Source organism: Salvelinus sp. IW2-2015, linkage group LG18 (assembly GCF_002910315.2).
Source record: "Salvelinus sp. IW2-2015 linkage group LG18, ASM291031v2, whole genome shotgun sequence".
Lineage (NCBI taxonomy): Eukaryota > Metazoa > Chordata > Actinopteri > Salmoniformes > Salmonidae > Salvelinus > Salvelinus sp. IW2-2015.
The window spans coordinates 29284606-29311140 of NC_036858.1; the positions used below are offsets into that span (position 1 = coordinate 29284606).

Genomic DNA, 26535 nt, shown 5'->3' on the forward strand with positions numbered 1-26535 from the left:
ATATTTCTGTGGTGTTACCCATGTGTGAGAACGTGATACCCTTTTCACACTACTGAGCCAAGATAAGCCGTACTGTGCTGGCCTGGTTACACATCCACATAGTTGCTGGAAATGACAATATGAAAAGAAAATGTCTGAGCCAGCACAGGATGGTTTGGGTTGGCACGATGGTGGGAAAAGGGCATGAGAATGTGAAACTGTGTTGTCTTCCCCTTTACTGTGCCCTAGGCTCCTGTTCAAGCACCGGGTGCTGGTGAAAGCTCGGCTGGGGGAGAGTGTGGTGATAGACATGCAGAAGTTCCGGGATGAAGGGGAGCTCTACTGCTCCCACATGTGGCACCGAGTGGCGCTGTGTTCTGGGGAGATGCTACAGCAGTTGGCCTGCTACCAGAATGCCATTACTTCTTTACTGGTAAGGAAAGGGGGACACCCAGTCAGTTGTACAACTGAATACATTCAACCCGAAATGTGTCTTCCGCATTTAACCCAACCCCTCTGAATCAGAGAGGTGCGGAGGGCTGCCTTAATCTACGTCCACGTCATCGGCGTGGGCGTAGAGCGTTTGTGTTTAGTGAATCCAACAGATCATGTAGTAGGGATGACCAGGCTTGTTCTCTTGATAAGTGCGTGAATTGGACAATTTTCCTGTCCTGCTAAGTATTCAAAATCGAATGAGTACTTTTGGGTGTCAGGGAAACTGTATGGAGTAAAAAGTACATTATTTTCTTTAGGAATGTAGTGGAGTAAAAGTTGTCAAAAATATAAATGAGTAAAGTAAGTAAAGATACCAAAAAAAACGACTTAAGTATTTTCACTTAAGTACTTTATACCACTGCACATGCACAAACATATACACACGAAGACACATTCTTGAGCAAACACACACACACACACACCTACACCACACACATACACATACACTTTTGCATTTTCACTTTTGATTACTTTACATACATACAGTTCTTCAGTGTGCTCTTATATTGCCGCAGTTCCTTGCCAGGTCTGAATCCAAGTGGCCCTATTGAGCTAAGGGACTCTAGCAGCATCTAGTGGAAGCTTAGTGCTATTGCAGCCAGGCTCTGTGCATCGCTTACGTTGTAGCTTTGTATGGGTGAACCTTATGAGTTTGTTGTGTTTGTGTAGAGTGTGAAGAGTCAGTGGCAGAAGGCGGATTTCCTGTTGGAGTTTGGGGAGTGGCTGTACTGTCAGAACTTTCCCCTTGCTGATGCCCAGCACCAGATACAGTGGGCTATCGACATCCTCCTGCACATGATCACTGACCAGGAAGAGAGCAATGGTATGTTTCTTGTCATTGCTATGTGTTTTGTGTGATTGCTATGTAAAGGTCTGTTTAGTTACTGAAGAATCGTAAACCATTTCCTTTTTTTCTTTTCATTTTAATTAGTAGAGAAGACCGGTTCCAAGGGAAGCAAACTGAAAGAACTGGAGAGGAGAGAAAATTCCCAAGGAGGTACTGCTTTCTCTTGGGATGAGTCTACTCATTTATGTTGAATGCTGTGCGTGTGTGCTTGTACATGTACGCCAGCCTTGGGTTCGAATACTATTTCAGATGTTTTCAAATATTTTAGCAGGGGTTGATTGAGCTTGCCTGGACCCAAGAGAATATTTTCAAAACTGCAACCCTGCAACTAGCACTACAGACAGGCCAGAGCGAATGGGAAAGTATTTTAAAGATTTAAACCCAGGTGGACAGTATGTGGGGAAATCCGACCAGAGTTAAGCACGCGTAACTGGAACGCAATTCCCTTTTTATGCAGTTTTCTCTCTATGCGTATTCTGACCTTGAACTTAAGCATGAGAACAGCATCCTATTCACCATTTGAGATCTAAGAGGTGTGTCTACAGATAAGCCGCATTCTGACTTAATTCCCTCATAATTCCACCACCTTTACTCACAATGAAATTATGATTAAGGTCGAGCAACCTGTCGGTCCCAAGTGGAACAACATCTACTTAATTTTTCTGAAATAACACCGTTCTCCGTGCACTGTAATTTACAAATTGATAAGAGCTAGGTAAATGGAGTAAGCCGTTTGGGTAAGGGGATTGTAAATATAAATGACAATCGTTTTCGATCTTAGGATCGCTTGTAGACAAATGTGAAACCAGTCATATGGCAGCAAACTGACGCATGTCAACAGGTCACCTTTTATCACCACAGTGACGTTTATGAAATGCTGGCCTTATAACATGTAAGGATGACATTTGGAGATCAACGCTATATATAGGCTTCTGTAGCCATGCGCAAATGACAGGCCTATAGCGCAAATGACAGGCCTATAGCGCAAATGACAGGCCTATAGCGCAAATGACAGGCCTATAGCGCCAAACCTACCGAGTTGATTTATGATTTCTAAAATGTTTTAATTATGCCCAGACTTTTCACTGTATCTAACAACAACAAAAAATGGTATGGTGTTAAATATTAGCCACTATCGGTAGCCATTGTCAATTATCCCTACATTCATGTATTACTGTCACTTTTGTTATTTTATTATTATTATTTTTTGCTGGATTCCATTATATCGTTAGCTTACCTTTATTTCCTCTGTCACGTTTGTGTGGTTGTTCCTTAGGATTGCTAGCAATAGTGGATCATATTAGGCTAACTTATTACAAGTTGTGCAATAATAGGGGACGGGTAGCCTATTTGTGTCATTATGGAACGCAGGCCATACGTAGCAGTTTAAACCTGGAGCATAGCGCATGGTTCACGATGACCGTTGTCATCACAGATCCATGGTGAGTGAGTATTATTAGGGTAGATTCATATGACTACTGTTCACTCACCTGTTGTACACTCACCTTCCAATATTTCAACTATTGAACAATTGAATATGGCAACTTCAGGATGAATATCGCCAATATATTTAGTGTGTAAAAGCTCTCCAAATATATATTTTTAATCATTCATGAATACCTTCTAACCCTAAATAATATACAAGATCAGAATATTTTTAAATCTACCAATTGATGCTGAAAAGGAGACAAATATGTGTGTATTTAGGCCTACATGGCTTTCTTGAATTGATCCCTAATATTCTGAACCGTTCTCTCCATATATTCTAGTGAGTCTGTCGAGAAAATTCAAACTAAAGGTACCCACATTTAAAGGGGTTGCTTCAGATAAATGTACTGAAACCTCTATTGAATGAAAACTCCACCAGAAAATCTGTTAGCAAGTGGGAGGGTTTTCAGCAGTTGAATTACTTTTATTCAGCGCGTGCAAGAGAACCACGCCTGCAAAGCCCTTTACGCATCTGCATAAGGTAAGTCTGAATACCAACTACTGACTAGTGCGTAGGAAAGGCGTGCGCAAGGCGGCGTACATTTCTTAAGTCTGAAACAGGCCCTATGTGTTTTTCCTCCTCCCTTACAGATGAGTCGGGAGAAGGGACAGGGCTGATACCAGTGAAGGTTCAGTCCCACATCGGGGTGCAGGGGGCAGTGTCTGGGCCTTGTCTCTCTGACCTCAGGGAGGTGAGGCGTCTGGACAGCCTGGTCAGAGCACACACTCTGCTGGCTGCCATGGGGGACAGGGCATCCCCCCAGCACCAACAGAACCTACTCAGGGCCTATAGCCTAGTGCTGCAGATCTGGCAGGTAGGGACTCCTTTAAAACTACCACACCTAAGTTGTGTTCATGAGGGCACACCGTAGCAAAACATTTTGTAATGGACAACAGGTTCAGATAGTACCTTTACGTTTCATGTCTACTGAACATGACCCAGTAATTTCACAATGTTTTATACCAGCAGATGCATACAGTATAAGCCACAAAACGGTTTCTCCATTTAAAAACAAAATTGATTTACGGGTAACAAAAAGACGAGTGATAGCAGTGCACTCCCATTGCAGGTGTCCATGGCAACTGCACGTGAGGTAATCAGGGAGATGATGAAGAATCCTCTAGTCCCACCGTCCCGGCCATGTCCCTCTGCAACAGCCCAAAAAGACAAAGATAAGGAGAAGGACAAAGGCAAAAAATCTAAAGAGGTAGACCTGACCACCCAGGCCTGATCACCTTCAGAGAAGTCCATGGCTATTTTTTGTTGTTTTCCCATTGTATAGCATTGCAAATGACAAGTAATGAATGATACGATATGTTATTTTACCATTGTACATTCTTGCCAATGTGCAGTTTAGAGTATTTGTACAGTTCAATTGTACACTTTTGCCAGCTGAAAGCAATTAGGAATGAATATTTGGCCAAGGAATACCAGAGCTCTTCTGTGTTTAAACAGCCACCCCCTACTGAGGAGAAGCCCAAAGCCCGGAGGCCACAGGATGACGTGTTGCCCTCCAGCCCAGAGGAGTGGGCACAGTACGACTGTCCCGAGGATGTCCGCCAGGCCTTCAGATATGACACCAGCCCCCACTGCATCAACAGACACAGCCTCAGCAAACAGGCAGGCACCACTACGCTCTCTCTGACTGCCTCTGTTATAGAGCCCGATAGGGTCATGTTCATTAGGGCACACCATGGCAAATGTTTTGCAACAATAGTTGACAAGTTCAGGTAGTCTCCCTATTTCAGTCTGTTTTCGTCCTTTTGGTCCCTAGTGAATATAAATTATTGAGTCATTATCGGAACAGGGACTGTTTCAATTGGCCGTGGCGGCTCAGGGTCGAAGGCTTGAAAGCCGGAAACATTGACTCGATATTGATCCTCGTCTTGACAAGTCATAATTTGTTTGTTGGAAGAGGATGTCTACTCATTGATTTTGGGAGCAAATCAGAATGTTGGCGGAGAGAGAAAAAAAAGAAGCTTATTTTAAATTAAAGACGTGTAGTGATTAATTTATCTTATGCCACTCCAGTGTGACAGTATTAGGTGACACAATTATGCTTGGTAATCATACAAGTTAAATGAGAACATGCTCAGATGGTGCAGTCCTACACAGTGTCAAAAATATGCTGATCGATGACCAGTCCAACACTTCATGATATCAGGCTGTACTGTAGTGTTTTTTTTTCTTCTCTGTCCTGTTCCACAAGCTGTATCAACACATGATACAGGTGGATAAAGTCTTATTGTCTATGGCTCAAAGTTTACACGTTCTACACATCAAATTGAACCACTGTCCTGCACAATTTAACCACTGTCCTGAACTACTTATTAAATGACTAATTACAAACGCAGGATGTTAATGAAACAAAATAGTAATGATCAAGTCATGTATTTACTTCCTTTTCTCCCTGTGTCTGGGGGGCTACAGACTCAGAGCTTGTTCTTCCTGGACCTGCTGGTGAAAGAGCTGCAGTCTCTTTCTCTCACCCACCTGACTCTTCCCATTCTGCACCTGGCGGAGGTCATTGCCCATGACCTGCTGGACAGAAGGAGCCTCTCTGACCTCTACCGTCTCAGGTGAGAGTTTATTCTTTCTGTGCAACACTGCTACTTTCACTGGAAATAGTCTATGGGGCATTTTACCAGACACCAGGCTAATACGGGACTAAAAAGCATTTTCAATGGAGATTCTCCATTTATCTTGCTAGACTTAATGTGTCCGGGAAATTGTGCATATACACTGAGTATACAAAACCATGAAGAACACAGTCTGTCATGCTCTTTCCTTGACAGACTGACCAGGTGAATCCAGGCGAAAGCTATGATCCCTTATTGATGTTATTTGTTAAATCCACTTCAATCATTGTAGATGAAGGGGAGGAGACGGGTTAAAGAAGGATTTCTAAGCCTTGAGACAATTGAGGCATGGATTGTGTACAGTATGTGTGCCATTCAGAGGGTGAATGGGCAAGACAAAAAAATGTTCAACTCAATATTAGGAAGGTGGTCCTAATGTTTGGTATACTCAGGGTATGTTAGTTAAGGCTACTGCTTTTACTTTTGGCTTGTCAATTATTGAAAAACAGTGTAGGTTTTCCACATGTGTGGTCCAAAGTCTTGCCCATTTCAGAATCATTGATTTATTGTGAAATATTACCTAATAGTTTTCCCGTTTATTTCCTTTCCCGTTTATTTCCTTCCTAACGTTTTAGAATTGTGAGGAGCTGTTCTCAGCTGGATATGGAGACTTCTACAGTGTACCACGAGAAGCTCCTGAGCCTGACTGGTATCCATGAGCAGGAACAAATGGAGTATGTGTGCCTCACTCTTTTCCATCAGCTCCTGTACATACTGAATACTCATTTGTATTGGATTTGTAGTGTTTGCCCTGATTCTGTTACTGGTGTTTTGATCTCCTGTCCATGCATTATTTCATTGCAGGTGTCGCAAAGCTATAGCTTTACAAAGAGAGAGAAACAGCCTGTATATGGATTATAATGGCAAAACGGACAATGAGGTTAGTTTCAAAGTGTCATAGCTGAAATGAACAAGCATACCATACAAGGTGTATTATCACCGTAAGGGTTTATAGACCTAGAATTGAAGAGAAAGAAAGCGAAATGACCCCTGAAATGAATAACTGTACTCCTGTAGTTATTAGTTTGATTCTACTTTTATTATAGTTTAAAGCCTGATTGGCAAGCAGCACAGGTTGATTACAGTCAAACGCAGAGACAGGGATATAAGTCCAAACTGCACTTTTCATAATGTGAAACCCATAACACATCATTATCACAGGTTCATGAGAGTTTAATTAGTTGCTTGTTAAATTTCAAATGGCCGTCGCTCATGTCAATCTGGCATGACGATTATCCACATTTTTTTTTTAACGAGCATTATTAATGGTTGTACTTTTTCATTGCCTTACCCAGAGTTCTGCAGCCCGTGAACAATCCTTTAGATTTACAGTATGTTCAGATTTAACCTACTGAGTTCATTCCATAATTCCATATTTTCCAGCTGGTGCAGGGCCAGAGGATTGAATAGAATTTAGGGATCAGAATTCTGACATTGCTGCCTTTATCCATTTCTCTGTTTACAGAAGTCTAAGGTTGACCACATCTGTCTGTCTGGGAAGCAGTGTGGGGATCTGTGGAGTCAGGATATCTGGCTTGATAAGGCTGAGATATGCCTTGGTATGGGACTGTACCAACCCACCAGACAGCTACTGGCAGAAGCCCATCTGGTGGCTAAGGTTATTTCATTTTGAGTAATTTTGTCAATAGTTTGGTTTTCAATATTTCTCTTAAGTAGTCCACTGCATATTTGTGAAGTGTTTCTCTGTTTTGGTTGAAATGTGACTCCTATGTATGTGTATGTGAAGTCATAACAGTTTAGCAATTCACTTGTATTATATTTTTGTGGTCTCTTCTATTGTGTGCTCAGGAGCTGGGAGATCAGGCTGCAGCAGGGAGGAGTCTGCTCTCTCTTGCCGTCCTGGCCAATAAGGAACAGAACCACTCTCAGGCCTTGGCACTGCTGGAGAAGGCCCAAGACATGGGAGGTGATGAGGACTTCTGGTACAAGCTCACCCTGGCCCTGCTGACAGCTACGGTGACCCAGAGGGGCCAGGATACAGACACCAAGGTCAAAACTATTCTATTTTATTCTATTGAAGCTCCTACAAGCCTCTGCTCAATTGTCTCCTCTGAAGCAAATGTTGTCCTTTTCAATGTGACCACTCTCTCCCGTTACAGACAGATCAAATAGTAAAGCAAGGCTGTGTAGCCCTGAAATCGATGCTGGAAAAGAGGCGGAACCGAGCTCCCGTGCTCAGGTTCCTGATCACGTCTCTGGAGAGCAGGTAAGGCTCTTTGATGTCTGTGTTCTCCAAATTCAGTCCTGGAAAGCTGGGTTGTGCAGGCTGTCGATCCAGCCCCGCTGTAAATCACCTTATGGTCCAGAGTCAGACTCACCACCTTGATTAGTTTGATATTTGAATCAGGTGTGGTACTGCAGGGTTGGATCAAAAGCCCTGGTGTACAGTGTTCTCCCCTGTTCTGTGACCAAAACAGACCTCTAGATGTCATTGACTCACTGTGAGTCTGTCTTTCAGAGGGGCGGTGGAGCGTCTGCATGCAGCCAGCCCTGTCGAGCCAGGTGAGGCTCTGTCCACCCAGTCAGTACAGAATCTCATGGCTGCCTGTGACTCCCTGAGAGCGAGCACCAGTGAGTTCCTCCGACTGGGCCACAGAGAGCAAGCTGCTGAAGCTCTCCTGGAGCACGCACAGGCATTGAGGTCAGACATCAACACAACACATCATAGTATGATCTATCCAATTTGGGATCAATAACGTTCATTCATTCACTTTTGTCTACAATTCCTCTGTTGGTCCGCTTCAAATCATTCACAGCATGTTCTACTTTGCAGGATACTGGCTAAACACACTGATGATGAGGGAAAACTGCGCCACCTGCTGGATGCCTACTCCTTCATGCAGCAGGCCGTCTCCGTACAGGAACATGTGGTTCTGAACGCCCAAAGCCTGTTCCCATCACAAGAGGTAAAGCACATACTGTATACCTTCCCAATATCAGCCTTCAAGTCAGAACATACCATACAGTTCAAACTCTTAGGTAATAATTTGGACCTATTTTAAAACATGTTGTAATTTTACTAATCATCACCACCAGGTTGAGTCAAGTTATTCGGTTAGATTCTGATCTAAGGATGACGTGTGTATGAAACAGAAAACAGAACACATTTATTTTATCATTTTTACCCCCTTTTTCTCCCCAATTTCGGGATTACGATCTTGTCTCATTGCTGCAACTCCCCAACGGGCTTGGGAGAGGCGAAGGTCGAGTCATGCGTCCTCTGAAACATGACCTGCCAAACTGCGCTTTTTATTACCCGCTCACTTAACACGGAAGCCGGCTGCACCAATGTGTCGGAGGAAACACCGTTCAACTGATGACCAAAGTCAGCCTGCAGGTGCCTGGCCCGCCACAAGGATGCGCTAGAGCGCGATGAGCCAAGTAAAGCCACCCCGGCCAAACCCTCTCCTAACCCAGACGACACTGGACCAATTGTGCGACGCCCTATGGGACTCCTGGTCACGAATGGGACTCCTGGGATCGAACCCCAGGCTGTAGTGACGCCGCAACACTGCGATGCAGTACCTTAGACCGCTGCGCCACTCGGGAGGCCAGAACGCATTTATTGGAACCATATCTCAGCAGTGTTCTTCATTGTGAAGGAATTTGTCTTAATAAGCGTGCAAATCCTATTTTGCTCAGCTGTTACAGTTCCTCAAAACAGAGTTCTGGCTGTCTGTCCTGGAACTGAAAGCATTTGCAAACAAATTACACTCTATTTAGAGAGTAACTGAACATGTTGACAGGGTTGAGATATTAGATTTGCTTGTGAAAAGTCCATATATGGCTTGTCAGAAAGCCTGATTCGCTGCTTGGACTCAAGTCGACTCAGGGCTGCCAAGTCCAAGCCAGTGCTGCTAAATTATTTATTGAATTCATTTTGCCCTTTGTTTCACTAGGGATCTACATTGTTACATTTTCCAAATGGATGATTTAATTATAGAACAAGGAATTCCTGAAAAGGAGAGAACCATCCATTATAAAGCAGATAAATATACCTATAAACAAGATAAACCTGACCTGCCTGTTAATACTCGCTCAATAAAAATGGCATAATCATTTTTTTTTACTGAACATGATATCTCAGCCAAATCATTACTGAATGTGTGTGGACTCTGGTGGATCCACCTATTTGCTCCAGACCTCAGTTAATATCCGATATAGCCTACAGAGTAAACAGACAAACAGACACACACCCGTTTTGAGTTGTTTTTTTCAGAAACACCTGATGGTTAAAAGCCAACTTTCAAACAGGCCAACATCCAAACTGCCTTATGTAGAAAAAGCATTCCAAAAGTCAATGTCAAATATGGAGCAGACACGACTTGCACACTGCCATTTTGAAGTGCATCTTGATCTAATCATGAAAGGACATTGAAATTGCATCTTGCTTCATTATTAAACCACCTGCTGAAATCCGGAAGAATCCAGTTAGCTAGATACAATCTACTTTGACGGTCCAATTCTGCATTTAGGATTAACAGTCTATAGCCCTGTGCTTTCAGCAGATGGTACTGCTGCCCCAATAAGTTACATTGAAATGACATACCAAATATGAAAACAGCAGTGTATATGAATTCACTTACTCTCATGGAACCAGACGAGTGTCTGAAAATTGCATATGAAGTCTGTCACGCAAGATTTGAGTTTATTTGACCCAATCTACGTTTTGTTTCTTGGTTACTTCCCTTTCGTTACGTTGTAAATGAAGGTGTCACTTTTGTTCAGTCTGAAGATGTACGTCGATATACGTTTATCTTCTTCATGAACTTTTCCATTACAAAGGAAATCAAATTCAGATCTAAGCCTTTTAAAGCTATCTTGCACTGGGTTGAAAAAGGAGCTGGGCACGATAAGACATTTTAACTTCCTGCATTTGCATTTACAGTGGTGTCTGTGCGTGTGTTCTTGTTGTAATGTGTCTGTCATAATCTTTGTCTTTTTCTCACTCTCTCTTTCTGCCCTCTGTACCTTCCACAGTGTCAGCCCTTGTCTCTCCCAGCCACGAGGAGGCTGTTGCGGGTCAGACTGGCTCTGGCTGAGCTGTCCTTAGCCATGCTGGAACAGGTGTGTGCTGAGGAGAACAGACTTGCCCTGGCCCAGGACAGGAAAGCCTCTGTGGAGAGAACCGTGGAGGAGTTTGTACGCATTACACCAGACCTCGGCTCTGTAGAGCAGGTAAGGGCATAGACAGAGGTCGTGTCCAAATACACATACTTGCGTTCTAAATAGTAGGCTTTTTGGGTATGCGAAGAAATTGAACGTTTTATAGTATGTGACATTTCTGAAATGTTTTATGCTTTAAATACCAGGATGTCATACTCATTTCGCTTTTCATCAAGTAGAATTCGCTGCACACTGTTGAGGAAGAGAATCATATTTTCACACTTTTTGACTGTTTGACAACAGTTGATAATCAGAATAGGGGATGCCCTCATTTTTTTTTTTACGAATAGCAGCGAACAAGCGTGATTTTCAAACCTGTTTGGTTTGCTTGGATAGCTAGCTAGCTAGTAGTCAATGCCATGGCAAGCAAGATAGGATCTAAGCTAGCTAGCTAGCTAGCCTATTATGCTAGCGACGACGCTTACCGTTTAGCTAACTAACGTCAACAAGCTAAATACATAGCTCTGAGTCTGGCTGGCACTGGCAGGAGTATGGGGTAACGTTAGTTACAGCATGGTGAGGGTGAATTCAATTCTTCAACATCTTGCTAGCTAGCAACATTAGCAAAGCTAGCTGCAGTTATATATTGGCTGCCTAGCAACATGACATCATTTCTGGAGGCAGTGTAAACACAATTTGTGTTAGTCCACCAAGGCCATCCCAACCTGGGTTGACTTCAAAGTCCCAATGGAAACGGGGATTAAGCCAGTTCCAATGTGATCGGTACCCCTCCCCTTGGCCCTAATTACCCCTTCAATGTTTGCAGATCTGTACGGTGAAAGCAATATGGTGGAAGCTTTACCACTACACTTCTTACACCTATACAGCCTCTTCAGACATGCTAACATCAAGGGATTAGTGCCAAGGGGGAGGGATAGGGAGACATTTGAGACTGGTGGATAGACATAGCGAAAGAAAACTACTAGCCTACACAGTTATTGGACAAGTTACAAACAAAACTATTTCCTCAATTCTGGGAGGCTTATTACAAGTCAATGCCCGACTTGTGAGAGCGGGAGAGGAGATTGCCGATTTCATCAACTAGCGCTTTGAGTTGCAAATGGTCTATCTAATATTTATGTGTGAAGCTAATGATTAGGCTCAGACAGGGATGGGCTCGTAGGATATGGGCATGCAGACTGCAGAGCACACGCACTCCTCTGGTCAATCTTCAGTAGTTCTGTGAGAGGACCGCAATCATGTCTGTCTGATAGTAAAGGGCTTTTCTCCCAAAGTGAAATCTCCACCGCTATAATGGTCTGATCTGATCAATACTGGCAGTGATTAAGCTTATTGCTTGATGACTCGCTTCATGTTGTTTCTCTCTGTTGCTGCTCCCCGTCATATCAGCTCCCGCATGAAAAAAACTAAGTGAGATCTCACTATTAGTAAGATCTGGTCTGTAGCTACAACCTTTAAGGGTTTTTCTTTGTTGAGAAATGGCCCGTCTTCTGCAACCAAGACGATTCATTAAACCAATGTGCTTTCGATTTGGAGAAGTTTGTGTTTGTCTTGAAATTCCCGAAGTTGGTACACGGGAGGGAGAACCTCCTCTATTAGAGGAAGTCCAAGTTGGTTTTGGAATAAGGATTAGGCCTACCTATTGGGTAATGACCGACGCCGGGGATGAGAAGCAGGTACGGGGAGTTGAACATTTAATGCGGAACAGACAGGTAACAGGACAGGAACAGCGTCAGCACACGGGTATACAAAGACATACGAACATTCATGTTGAAGCTGGGAACAGAGCGGGGAACCAGATAGATATAGGGAAGGTAAGGACAGAGGTGATTGAGTCCAGGTCAGTCCAATAATTGCTGATGCGCGTGACGGGGGGAAGGCAGGTGTGCGTAATGATGATGGCAGGAGTGTGCAATGCTGGGGAGCCTGGCGCCCTCGAGTGCCAGGGGGGAAGAGCTGGAGCATAGTGCAGTGGTTTCCAACCAGTGTACACTCACTTATAAAAGTGACCTGTGGAATGCACATGGAATTTCACCAATTTCACCATCACCACCTCAAGCTGAACCTCGGCAAGACGGAGCTGCTCTTCCTCCCGGGGAAGGACTGCCCGTTCCATGATCTCGCCATCACGGTTGACAACTCCATTGTGTCCTCCTCCCAGAGCGCTAAGAACCTTGGCGTGATCCTGGACAACACCCTGTCGTTCTCAACTAACATCAAGGCGGTGGCCCGTTCCTGTAGGTTCATGCTCTACAACATCCGCAGAGTACGACCCTGCCTCACACAGGAAGCGGCGCAGGTCCTAATCCAGGCACTTGTCATCTCCCGTCTGGATTACTGCAACTCGCTGTTGGCTGGGCTCCCTGCCTGTGCCATTAAACCCCTACAACTCATCCAGAACGCCGCAGCCCGTCTGGTGTTCAACCTTCCCAAGTTCTCTCACGTCACCCCGCTCCTCCGCTCTCTCCACTGGCTTCCAGTTGAAGCTCGCATCCGCTACAAGACCATGGTGCTTGCCTACGGAGCTGTGAGGGGAACGGCACCTCAGTACCTCCAGGCTCTGATCAGGCCCTACACCCAAACAAGGGCACTGCGTTCATCCACCTCTGGCCTGCTCGCCTCCCTACCACTGAGGAAGTACAGTTCCCGCTCAGCCCAGTCAAAACTGTTCGCCGCTCTGGCCCCCCAATGGTGGAACAAACTCCCTCACGACGCCAGGACAGCGGAGTCAATCACCACCTTCCGGAGACACCTGAAACCCCACCTCTTTAAGGAATACCTAGGATAGGATAAAGTAATCCTTCTCACCCCCCCCCCCCTTAAAAGATTTAGATGCACTATTGTAAAGTGGCTGTTCCACTGGATGTCATAAGGTGAATGCACCAATTTGTAAGTCGCTCTGGATAAGAGCGTCTGCTAAATGACTTAAATGTAAATGTAATGTAAATGAATTTTGACTTGGGGGCATTAGTGCCGGTCAGATAATACATTAAATGGCACATGGTTCCAACTGTATCATTGTTTCAAGTCCAGTGCGCTCAGGCTATCATTTGAGTGGAGTGCAGTAATTTGAAGAATTTTTCTTCATCTGTGAAAACCATTAGCAAAGGCAAATCTGATTTAGGTTTAGTCAGTCATTTATTTCTTAATACATGGCTCTGGGCTTAGCTCTACCACAGCCTCTGCCATAGAAACAAACGGAGCATGCCATTGTGTCTGCGGTTGCGCCTTTATAATGCCTAAAACCGCTCGTCTGTAGCTCAAACTGTTCAAAACTAAAGACCTATTTTACCAGAGCTACATTTTCTTCCTGGTGCAGATTCGCGGAACGCGCTTACAGGGGTACACACAAATTAACATGAGTAAGGAACTATCAAACTATCAAAACGATGAAAATATTTCAAATAAACCCTATTTAATGTCTAAACTTTAGTCACAGAAAATAGATGATTTGCAGTGTTGGATCAGATGAGATGGTCATTACCACAAAAAAAAATGAATAGGGACATTTTAGGTGTGCTGCAGAATTTTGTATTCCATCTCCCTCCCTTCTTCCTTTATACATCCCTCCATTTCCTCTGTGTCCCCCATTAACCACCCCATCCCCTTTGTTCCCTTTGTAGGAGTGGATAACTACAGGGAGGACCCTGGGGCAGGTGGCTTTGAGCCAGCTGGCCACAGTCAACTCCCTGTCCCTTGACTGTTTGGAGACCAGAGCCAGCTCTCTGAGCCTGATGGGGAAATGCCTGAGGCTGCTAGCCATGCAGAGAGACCCGCTCTACCCCTTCACCCTCTGGGATGGACACAACCTGGTACAGACACTGACAGACAATACCAAAAACATAAAACATGGACTAAAATAACTTTTAGGGGGGCTCTTTTAGAGATGTCATTGCTCTTCATAAAAATCTAAGAGCTCAAAAATTGTCAGCGTTCATGACCAGATTGTAAACTAATCTTGATTCTATGAACAGGAGGAGGACCGGTCAGAGTCTAAAGCCAGCCCTGAGGAGGAGGAGGAGTTAACTGGAGAGAATGGCCTAGAGTCAAGCAGAACGGAGCCCAGACAGTACGCAGCCAAATATGCTGAGTTGCAGGTACTGTATAGTCTACCTGGAACCTTTCCTCCACTTTAATCTGGTGTCTTTAGACAAATCGAATTGTTCTTATCTTCAACGGAAGTCACTTTCTTGGCTAGTCTTGATATACTGTAAAAGGCCGTCTTTATTTTTAAAGTAATCTTGGTTACCCAGAAGTAAAATTCTCTCGTGAAAGTTTGTCGTTTCCTGTTTTACTTCTGGGGGAATGCCATTAGCAATTGTGATTATCTTTGTGCAAAGCAGTGATGGAAAATGTACCAAATTGTCATACTTGCGTAAAAGTAAAGAAAGTTACCCAGTAAAATACTACTTCAGTTAAAGTCTAAAAGTATTTGCTTTTAAATGTACTTAAGTATGAAAAGTAAATGTAATCGCTAAAATATACTTAAGTATCAAAAGAAAAAGTAAAAGTATAAATCATTTCAACTTCCTTATATTAAAGCAAACCAGACAGCACAATTATTATAATTTTTTTAAATTCACGGATAGCCAGGTGCACACTTCAACATTCAGACATAATTTACAAAGGAAGCATTTCTGTTTAGTGAGTCCGCCAGATGAGAGGCAGTAGGGATGACCAGGGATGTTTTCTTGATAAGTGCGTGAATTAGAACATTTTCCTGTCCTGCTAAGCATTCAAAATGTAACAAGTACTTTTGGGTTTCAGGGAAAATGTTTTAGGATTAAAAAGTACATTATTTTCTCTAGGAACGTAGTGGAGTAAAAGTAATATAAATAGTAAAGTACAGATACCCTAAAAAACTACTTAAGTAGTACGTTAAAGTATTTATACTTAAGTACTTTACACCACTCGTGCAAAGGAAGGAAGCGAAGTCTCCTCCCTCGCAAAAGAAAACTCTCGGCCAAATCCCTCCCTTCCGCTAATTTCACCCATGTTTATCATGGCCAAAAAGGAAATGTTTTTGTTTAATGAATATTTACGATACAGCCGATTTTGACTTTGTGGCTGTGGAAACCGTTTATCATCCGCACACAGGCTTGAAAATCACCGCACTAGTTTAAGCACCGCCTTCGTCCAATCCTGATTCATCCAAATAATCAATGACGAAAACCCAAAACCAGGAACTACTGTTGCTCGTAATCACAAAATTCTATGTGCGCTTTGACAGATTCTTGCCATTTCATCTGTCCACGAGAGTATATTAAAAGTAACCTAAGAAGGTCAAGTCCATCCAGAAATGTTACTCTGAAGTTGGTGCAATAGATTAATAGCAACAGGTGGCATTATGATAGCATGGTGGCATGCACAACTTGTAGCTACTTGTTTTCTCTCTCTGTTTGTGTGTGCGTGTGTATTCCAGAGAAGAAGACGTTCTGCCCAGCAGCTTCTGGCTCAGGCCAGTGAGACTTTAGCACAGGCCGTCAGCCTCTGCCTCCAACACAAACTCCCCAGCTCCATCCTCTCAGAAGCCTGTCTCAATATGCTGGAGTGTCACGGACAGTTTGACCCCTGTGCCACTGGTCAATACCTGGCCCTGCTCCAGGTACAGTATGTACAGTTGAAGTCGGAAGTTTACATACACTTAGGTTGGAAAAATTAAAACTTGTTTTTCAACCACTCCACAAATTTCTTGTTAACAAACTATAGTTTTGGCAAGTCAGTTAGGACATCTACTTTGTGCATGACACAAGTCATTTTTCCAACTATTGTTTACAGACAGATTATTTCACTTATAATTCACTGTATCACAATTCCAGTGGGTCAGAAGTTTACATACACCAATGTCGTGTCTTTGGCTATGCCGTATTAAGTGATATGACATGCTATTCTATAAAATCCTTTCTCTGTAATTAATATTACCTGATTGAGCTAATCATGTAAATGTAATTAACTAGAAAGTCGGGGCACCACAAAATAATATTTATAGTGTAGTTATCTTCCGAATAAACTCTTAAAGACCTCGTAATATTTTACATCAATAGCAGTCAATATTAATCGTCACCTTATTTCAGTCTCATCTGAAAGTTGTAAATTCTTGGTTATCTTCACAAACCCTGGCTAACAAGTTGAATCAGCAATACAAAATTGGATTTAATTATTTATTTACTAAATACCTAACTAATCACACAGAATTACATATACACAGAATGAATCATACCTTGATTACAAATTATGTCATAAAGGAAAATGTCCCTAGAGGACGGAACAGATATGACAGCTGGTTACACATAGAACGGGGGTTGGGTTTGAGTGAAAGAGCGGGAAGACTGAAGAACAAAGGGAGAAGCTGTGTCTCTATCGGGCCGTAGGCAGCTACTCTATCGTAAATACAGAATCTTATGCATTCTAAATTACCGCCCATTTGGAAAAGGAAAATGCAATAAATATTTACTCTGAGCTGCGCTTCAATAGGTTGGTGGTAGATGGAAGGCCGTGTTGCCCAACAGAGTCCTTGGTCCTTTGAAGAGTGTCTGTGGTGGTGAACGGGATACGTTGTAGTGTCGTCGTTGTGTGGTAGACGGGATACTCTGTCTGTCCTCTCCTTGCCCATGTGTACAGCGGCCCCTGCTAACTCAACGGCTAGGAGGTATCACTTCTGTAGCGAATAAGAGTTCAAAGTACATACCATTCGCAACCAAAGCTCACGCTGAGGTTGGCTTCGTTCTGTAGTTATTATCTGAATTCTTCTGACATCGGACCGTGATCCTAATGTACCCGGAACAGGAGGTTACATTTTCTTCAAGGGCTTATATAGTGGAGGGAGAAGGGTGTGTTTCATAGTTTATAACTCATGTCTCTTCACAGGGGCGGGCCACTGATTGAGCAGAGCCCTAACCTTATGAAAACCCAAATCTCTCATTTGGAAGCAAAAATGACATTTAATCTTTTCACAAATAATTTTATATTTAAACATTTGAATTGCACAACAATTCCATGTGAATCTGATAACTATAATGTGTAGACTTTCCCAGATACAGTTTAKGTCGTCCTGTCATCAGTCATAATGTCTCAGATGACAACCGGACTGACATCATATTCATTAACTTCTTACGGCTGAGATCCCGTTAACGGACTTGACAACAGCCAGTGAAAGTGCAGGGCGTCAAATTCATCAACAGAAATCTCATAATTAAAATTCCTCAAACAGACAAGTATTTTACACCATTTTAAAGATAACTTGTTGTTAATCCCACCACAGTGTCCGATTTCAAAAAGGCTTTACGACGAAAGCACACCATCTGATTATGTTAGGTCAGTACCTAGTCACAGAAAAACACAGCCATTTTTCCAGCCAAAGAGAGGAGTCACAAAAATCAGAAATAGAGATAAAATTAATCACTAACCTTTGATGATCTTCATCAGATGACACTCATAGGACTTCATGTTACACAATACATGTATGTTTTGTTCGATAAAGTTCATATTTATATCCAAATATCTTAATAATAAACATTGATAAAAGTTACAAGTATTATACATGGAACTTTAGATAAACTTCTCCTTAATGCAACCACCGTGTCAGATTTCAAAAAAACTTTACGGAAAAAGCACACCATGCTATAATCTGAGTACAGCGCTCAGAGACCAAAACAAGCCATACAGATATCCGCCATGTTGTGGAGTCAACAGAAGTCAGAAATAGTATTATAAATATTTCTTACCTTTGATGATCTTCCTCAGAATGCACTCCCAGGAATCCCAGTTCCACAATAAATGTTTGTTTTGTTCGATAATGTCCATAATTTATGTCCAAATACCTCCTGTTTGTTCGCACGTTTAGTTCCAAAATCCAAATTGATGACGCGCAGACCAGACGAAAAGTAAAAAAAATCCATTACAGTTCGTAGAAACATGTCAAACGATGTATAGAATCAATCTTCAGGATGTTTTTAACATAAATCTTCAATAATGTTTCAATTGGAGAATTCCTTTGTCTGTAGAAATGTGATGGAACGCAGCTAACTCTCACGGGGGCGCACCTGAGTGAGCTCGTGGCACTCTGCCAGAGCCCTGGCTCAATCAGCTCTTATTCCCTCATCCTTCACAGTAGAAGCATCAAACAAGGTTCTAAAGACTGTTGACATCTAGTGGAAGCCTTAGGAAGTGCAATATGACCCCATAGACACTGTATATTGGATAGGCAAACCTACAAACCTCAGATTTCCCACTTCCTGGTTGGATTTCTTCTCAGATTTTTGCCTGCCATATGAGTTCTGTTATACTCACAGACATCATTCAAACAGTTTTAGAAACTTCAGAGTGTTTTCTATCCAAATCTAATAATATGCATATCTTAGCTTCTGGGACTGAGTAGCAGGCAGTTTACTCTGGGCACCTTATTCATCCAAGCTACTCAATACTGCCCCCAGCCATAAGAAGTTAAGTACCAACGCATATTTGCAACTGGTTCTATTACCGAAATATGGTTCCTTTCCCTCCACTTGTTTGATGTTCCCAGACTCTCTATGTTTAACAAAGGCTATTCAAGAGTCCCTCTGTAGAGTCAAGAGAGAGGGAAGGGAGAAAGGTATTTATGGGGGGGTCATAAACCTTACCCACAGGCCAACGTCATGACACTAAGTTGACTGTGCCTTTAAACAGCTTGGAAAATTCCAGAAAACGATGTCATGGCTTTAGAAGCTTCTGATAGGCTAATTGACATAGTTTGAGTCAATTGGAGGTATACCTGTGGATGTATTTCAAGGCCTACCTTGAAACTCAGTGCCTCTTTGCTTGACATCATGGAAAAATTTAAAGAAATCAGCCAAGACCACAGAAAAAAATTGTAGACCTCCACAAGTCTGGTTCTTCCTTGGGAGCAATTTCCAAATGCCTGAAGGTACCACGTTCATCTGTACAAACAATAGTACGCAAGTATAAACACCATGGGACCACACAGCCGTCATACGTTTCAGGAAGGAACGTACTTTGGTACGAAAAATACAAATCAATCCCAGAACAACAGCAAAGGATCTTGTGAAGATGCTGGAGGAAACAGGTACAAAAGTATCTATATCCACAGTAAAACGAGTCCTATATTGTCATAACCTGAAAGGCCGCTCACCAAGGAAGAAGCCACTGCTCCAAATCCGCCATAAAAAAGCCAGACTACGGTTTGCAACTGCACATGGGGACAAAGCTTGTACTTTTTGGAGAAATGTCCTCTGGTCTGATGAAACAAAAATAGAACTGTTTGGCCATAATGACCATCGTTATGTTTGGAGGAAAAAGGGGGTAGAACACCATCCCAACCGTGAAGCACGGGGGTGGCAGCACTGGTGCACTTCACAAAATAGATGGCATCATGAGGCAGGAAAATTATGTGGATATATTGAAGCAACATCTCAAGACATCAGTCAGGAAGTTAAAGCTTGGTCACAAATGGGTCTTCCATATGGACAATGACCCCAAGCATACTTCCAAAGTTGTAGCAAAATGGCTTAAGGACAACAAAGTCAAGGTATTGGAGTGGCCATCAAAAAGCCCTGACCTCAATCCTATCGAAAATTTCTTGCCAGAACTGAAAAAGTGTGTGCGAGCCAGGAGGCCTACAAACCTGACTCGGTTACACCAGCTGTCAGGAGGAATGGGCTAATTGAGTTTATGTAAACTTCTGACCCACTGGGAATGTGATGAAAGAAATAAAAGCTGAAATAAATCACTCACTATTATTCTGACATTTCACATTCTTAAAATAAAGTGATGATCCTAACTGACCTAAGACATGGAATTTTTACTAGGATTAAATGTCAGGAATTGTGAAAAACTGAGTTTAAATTTATTTGGCTAAGGTGTATGTAAACTTCCGACCTTAACTGTATGTGTGTAGGGAGGGGTGTTTGTGTACATGTGTACATGCATGTGTATGTTTGCATGTTTGCTGTGCAAGTGTGCGTAGTTAGAGACTGTCTTGGTCACTGTAAGATATTGTGTCACAGTCTAAATGTTTGTGTGTTACTGTCCCTACTCCTCTTATTTTAGATATTGTGTGCTTTTGCTAATCTCTGTTAATCTCTATTCCCAGAGCTGCTCCTGCACGGCTATGATGGCTGACATTCTAAGATCTGCTTGCACTGACACTGGTGTGTCCCAGCTCTCTGCGCTACTCAACTTACACAGCAACCTGCTCCCCTCACAGGAGGAGACCCCCACTAGTCTGCTGAAGGGAGTAGAGGACTCACTCAATGGCCTCTCCAAGGTACTGTCCCACAAAACACCCTCAATACAACAGATGTTTTCTAGGCACCATAGAGATTCACTTGAGCACCCATTACTGGTTCCCCATGAATGTATTGCAATAGATTAATTATGCCTTGTTTTGTTTCACACATTGAACGCCATGTGGTCTCTCTGTGGTGTGTCTATCTTTCTTAGCTGGCTAATTGCCCTTTAGAGAGTGTTCATTACAAGCTTTGGATAAAGAGTATTTATTTGCAGTTGCCATTTCAATTATGTATCAACATAAATAATGTGCTCGGTATAAATGGGTAAAAAAAATGTATCAACATGTAGCAAATCTGTGCCCAGACCTACAGCCACCTGACCATCAACCCAAGTCACCTGAGTCTCCTGGGAGAGCTGCCCTCTAACCTGAAGATCCTGCTGCTTCAGCACACACAAGACAGGTACATGTCAACGCGGGCTTTTAGTCTGTCTACCGTGTGTCAGACACACACAAGCCCACGAGTCTCCTCTGGCCCCATCTGTTACACTGGCTCGCGGTCTGTCATTTTATGACCGCGTGGTCACATTTCACATTGGGTTAGTTTACATACATTTTCTGGAGCTGGGTGCAATATCTGATGACGCCACAAGAGGGATAGTCTCATCCTATGTCCTCTGTAGAATCAGCACAGTCAGGCTCCTGCTACACCATTTAACATACTTTACTGGAAATGCCAAACATACTTTACTGGAAATGCCAAACATACATATAAAGTTCTGTCATGACACGGTTTGCATGGCAAATAGGTGAAATGTGTGTTCTTTTTTAGGTCAACTCTCTATGGAGCTTTCTATGAGAGGAGCAAACTTACAGAGAGTCAGAGAGGGAAGGCCATGCAGGTTTCTGGTGAGGCTTCTCAAACTTTGGGATATTTTCATGTAGTACATGTTCAGTAGGTGGTAACCAGTAGCACGCTTGCATTTATGGAATAAGAAGATGGATGCCAACCTTTAAAGTTGTATTATTTATTTTATTTATTTTTGTGTATGGGTGGGATTTTCATTGCTATGATATGCAATTCGTTTTTTAAGACTAGGCAAATATTCCATTGATATGCAGCAGCAATGCACTTAAGTGTTATCAGCATTCAGAATTAAACTATAAAGAAATAAATCATTCCAGCGTAACATTTAGTATGCCGGGTCTCTCCCTAACAACAGTGCCAATGAAAAGTTGAGAGCTAATTTAGACAGAGACACATGCAAAGATTAACACTGAATAGTAAGATACCTGGACACGGACCCTTTCACCTTTTGTCTGCAGCTGCTAGCCAAGCATGGGAATAGCAGATTTTCTAATTCCAAAAAACAAAGGAACGTTTGCATATTGCCTCCTCAAATTACCTTTCTGTAGACTCTGCTGTTCGAAAAGGCACAGGCTAGCATCTGGGCTTGTTTCGGGAGATTGAGATCAAATACATTCATCACAAAGAAGAGAGGGGAAGGGATGGAGAGACAGAGTTCGTACGGTCTTGAAAATCCTGGAAAAGTAATGGAATTTTAAAATTGTGTTTTCCAAGCCTGGAAAAGTAATGGAAATTAATTTAATAATTTCTGTTAAATTCAATTTATTTAGGCACAGTTTTTAAATATTTTATCAATCAAATAAAAATCAACATATCAATCGGGATCGGAACGACACTGTGTTTGCGAGCATCACCTGCGTGTGTGCGAGACAAGTGGGCCATTGCTCAAGGAGAGAGAGACAGTCGGACATGCAGCAGCAGGTAGGCCTAGCCTATAAAATATGATAGAGAACAGACTAGCTAGGCAGCAATTCAAAACAAAACTTGTACCCTCTGGTTAACTGTTTAGCGATTGATAGCATGTATTCATGTTTTCGTCATGTCCTAAAAAACTTTCCACCGACATTTGCGAATAAGCCCATACAAAATTTATTACATTTTTTGAAAGATTCATTTGATTATTTTAAATGATTATTCTTGATGAAACAAATGATTCACTTCACCATTGTATTAGTTGGGATCCAGTTCAATCGTGGTGAATCGAATCATGTGAATCAAAATAATAAAAAGGAATCGTGAACATAAATTTTCGGGAAAAATATTAGATTTAGCCTTTCTTTTAGATTATCTGGTTTATTGGGCATCCAATGTATGGGACATTGCAACTCAATAGATGCTAGTCAGCCTGCAAAGTAAATACTTCTAAAGTAGCTAAGATACATATTTGAAAAAGAAAAGGTAAGGAGCTCAGATACAAACATTTTATAATTGTCACGACTTCCACCGAAGGTGGCTCCCCTCCCTGTTCGGGCGGTGCTCGGCGGTCGTCGTCGCCGGCCTACTAGCTGCCACCGATCCATTTTTCTTTTTCGTTTGTGTCTGTCTGTTTTGTTTACACCTGTGTCCTATTAGTGGGTTTATTAACCTCCGCTGCCTGCTATGCTTTGTGCGGGATTATTTGCTGTTGTTTGCTCTGTTAGGGGTGCGTATTTGCGCCACAGGGTTTTTTTCCCCTCACGGTCGTTGTACCGTTTGGACTGTAATTAGGAGTAGAGGTTTCTCCTCCGTGTGTGACGTTACTTCCCTGTGTGTGGCGACTTCGTTGAGTGTGTTTCCCCACCTGTTGTTGTTGTGTTGGGACTTTCAAATCAACATTGTGCTACTGGGACTTCCTTGCTCTCCTGCTCCTGACTCCTGCGCCTACCTCTTCTTAGGAGGCACATAACAATAACAATGTTTTGACAGCCAATATGTCTTCATCAGGCTATAGTCTAAGATAAACATGACTAAACAATAAAAGGTTTATTTCCTGAAGAAAATGTGTGTGCCTGCTTCAGCAGAATAAAAAGATTTGTAGCTTACCAGAGCCGTTTGATCTTTGATATATTGAATGAGCACATTATTTAAAAAGGCATTAAACATATTTGATTGTATTGTTGCAATGTTTTACATCAAGGGTGGTCAACCATCCTCCAGGAGAGCTAATGGGTGTGCAGGCTTTTGTTCCAGTCCCCCTCTAACAAACTACATTTTAAAAATGAGCTGGTCAATCGGACCTTGATAAACTAGCTCTGGTGTGTTTGAGCAGGGCTTGATCAAAAGCTTGCACAACCAGTAGCTCTCCAGACTGAGGGTTGACCACGTGTTTTATACAGTTGCCTAACAGGTATTCTACTTTATGGGGGGTTAAGTGCCTTGCTCAACGACAGAAGATGGTACCACCCATGGTGTCGATACCACATTATGCTTACTTTTCTATACGTACATAGAGAGACGCTGCCAATTGTTGGTCATGGAAATTTGGTTAAAAGTCACAGAGAACTCATTGAAAAGTCATGGAATTCTATCTTTCAAAATGTGTATGGAGAGAGAGAGGGAGGGAGAGACATAGAAGGGAGAAGGAAAGAGAGATGGGAGGTACTGAGCAGAGAAGGAGGATGTGGGTTTGGGGGAACCAGTTACAGAGGCTGTGCTGTTCTTTTGTTGCAGGTATGCTGGTCTGTACCAGGGTCGCCAAGGTTGCTGTCCAGCCCAGGGCTCTGCTTGATCTCCAGGACAGAACACAAGCCTTCAAACGCGAGACCAAACACAACTTATTGAAAGAGGCGCATTGGCTTGGCAATGAGGGCAGGGCGGGGAGCGAGCGTCACGTTCACCTAGTAGGTCACGAACCCTCTACAACCCCTTTATGAAGCCACTACGACCCTTTGCGACCCTTTGACTTTGCTGTGCAAGTAACATTTTTAATTGGTCGCATCAATGCGACCTGCATATTCTAGCTGGTCACTTCAGTCAAAACATATTTGGGGGGTGGCTAAAACCATGATTTGGTCGAACAGTAGCTCAAACAAGATAACTCAGATGTGCTTTTGGATTTTGGAACAACATTCAAAATGCAATCGCAGGGAATGAATGGTTTGAACACACATACTGTTGTGACTGTTAGAGAGAGGAGGGTCTCAGCTTCCTGTAGGTATTACGTTTATTTCTCGTCTCTCAATATTGACTGTATTAGCACCTTTTTTAACCGTCTATATGGGTTTGAGAAATATGGAGCGCGGGAAGTGTGCATCTGCCATTTTCAGTGATTTCATTGGCTAGTATGCTTAATTCAAAAAAGCTGAGTTACTGTATCTAGAAACAGGTTCAATGAAAAGAGAAACCCGCATCATACATTTTATTAAAGCTTTTGTGTCGGCCTCTTGGTCTTCGTCAGAGCTTTGAGCTTTAATCAGTGACACGAGCAAGAGAAGTTTGCGCGCTTCTCTTTTCTTTCTCTTTTTTTGTTGCTTTTTTTAATACATTACATGTACTGTTAGTTTGATTAATTACACAATGGTGAATTAGCACCAAATGAATAATGATATTGGTACACAAAAAAWTTACCAAATKAATCTCTATTGAACAAAAGGAATCTGCAATTCTGGAGCCCTATTTTGAGAGTAAAATATAGCAACAATAGCCTAATTGTCAACCCAAAATTCATGACAATCACTTTTTCAGATTGCACACAAAATATCTTGATCATGCATTCCTGCTTGGACATGTTCAATTCAACGTATTTCTTGAAACATACCATCTAGGTAGCACTGTGAATTACTTTATGAGATGATTGCAAAAAATATATATATTGCATGACGCCTCAACAACATGGTGCGAACAAATCATGACCTGGTGCCACCAACTGAAAATGTTAGTGGCCCTGCTCTATTACCCCTCCACAAACCCTCTACAACCCCTTCTTCTCTTTTTCTCTATTAAAATGATCGACTGGCCTCATAAATAAACCAGTCTACAACAATATCCCGGAGCTGAATTTCTCTCYTCCCTCACTTCCTGACGATATCGGATTTTAATGTCGGTCTGTGTAATCGTTGTCAGTGCTCGAGACAAGTGTTGATTTTACATGTCAGCTAGGCTTTTTCTTTTTGTCCCTGTATAGAAATCGAACTCAGAAGAGAAATTGGAATCTCATTTCAAAGCCATTGTACAAGAAATGGAGGACTATTTGTGTCCAATCCTCTCTCAGTTTGACTTCTCATGCTTCGGGTAAGTCAGTACAGGTCCGGATATTGTCCTGTATTGTACAATGGTCATTTTAGGGTAAAACAATTTTATACCGTTTTCTTAGCTGTACTGGGAGGTCAAAAACATTCTGCTACTGAGTTCTGTTTATTGCAGAACTTAAACTAAACCCAGCCCCTTACACTAACCTTAACCAATTGGGAACTTACTGGACCTAAACATGACCAGCCTATTTTTTTGGCTGAACCACTCAACCAATCACATTGTTTCTGCCCTTGAAGCAGAGCTTGAATAAGGAAAGATTGAATAAGGAAAACTCCAATGCAGTTGATTTTTTGCTCATAGATATGGGCAAAAAGCCATATTGCAATAAATTGCCTGAATTGATGCATTAACAATAAATAGAATGATAAGACTATAACATTAATGTGCAACACATTTATTTTTTTAAATGTTTATCCTTTAAACTACTACGAGCAATTCGATGGTTGTAGCCWTCAATTCTCCCATTAACATCACCCATATTAGCAAACTTATTTCATTTCAAACTTCTCTAGTATAGGCTATGATCGGTATGGTCAGTGTTGATTATTTTCTGTTTACCTTCCCAGGTCTAGTTCATCATGTCTGACTTATTTACATTTACATTTAAGTCATTTA

The 26535-nt window shown here is 42.3% G+C and overlaps 1 protein-coding gene across 1 annotated transcript in view; it reads left to right on the plus strand.

Annotated features, from left to right (window-relative positions):
* LOC111978170 (cilia- and flagella-associated protein 46) overlaps positions 1-26535 on the plus strand; it is a 103353-nt gene that overhangs the window by 46687 nt on the left and 30131 nt on the right. The window contains exons 27-49 of the mRNA XM_070448419.1: positions 229-412; positions 1144-1297; positions 1409-1471; positions 3401-3624; positions 3880-4017; positions 4266-4430; positions 5241-5389; positions 6025-6123; positions 6254-6329; positions 6915-7067; positions 7259-7459; positions 7570-7676; positions 7929-8111; positions 8244-8376; positions 10451-10648; positions 14221-14409; positions 14572-14694; positions 16020-16202; positions 20685-20858; positions 21188-21285; positions 21655-21731; positions 24340-24509; positions 25793-25899. Coding sequence (XP_070304520.1) covers positions 229-412; positions 1144-1297; positions 1409-1471; positions 3401-3624; positions 3880-4017; positions 4266-4430; positions 5241-5389; positions 6025-6123; positions 6254-6329; positions 6915-7067; positions 7259-7459; positions 7570-7676; positions 7929-8111; positions 8244-8376; positions 10451-10648; positions 14221-14409; positions 14572-14694; positions 16020-16202; positions 20685-20858; positions 21188-21285; positions 21655-21731; positions 24340-24509; positions 25793-25899 — 3348 coding nt within the window. The remainder of the gene's footprint in view (positions 1-228; positions 413-1143; positions 1298-1408; positions 1472-3400; positions 3625-3879; positions 4018-4265; positions 4431-5240; positions 5390-6024; positions 6124-6253; positions 6330-6914; positions 7068-7258; positions 7460-7569; positions 7677-7928; positions 8112-8243; positions 8377-10450; positions 10649-14220; positions 14410-14571; positions 14695-16019; positions 16203-20684; positions 20859-21187; positions 21286-21654; positions 21732-24339; positions 24510-25792; positions 25900-26535) is intronic.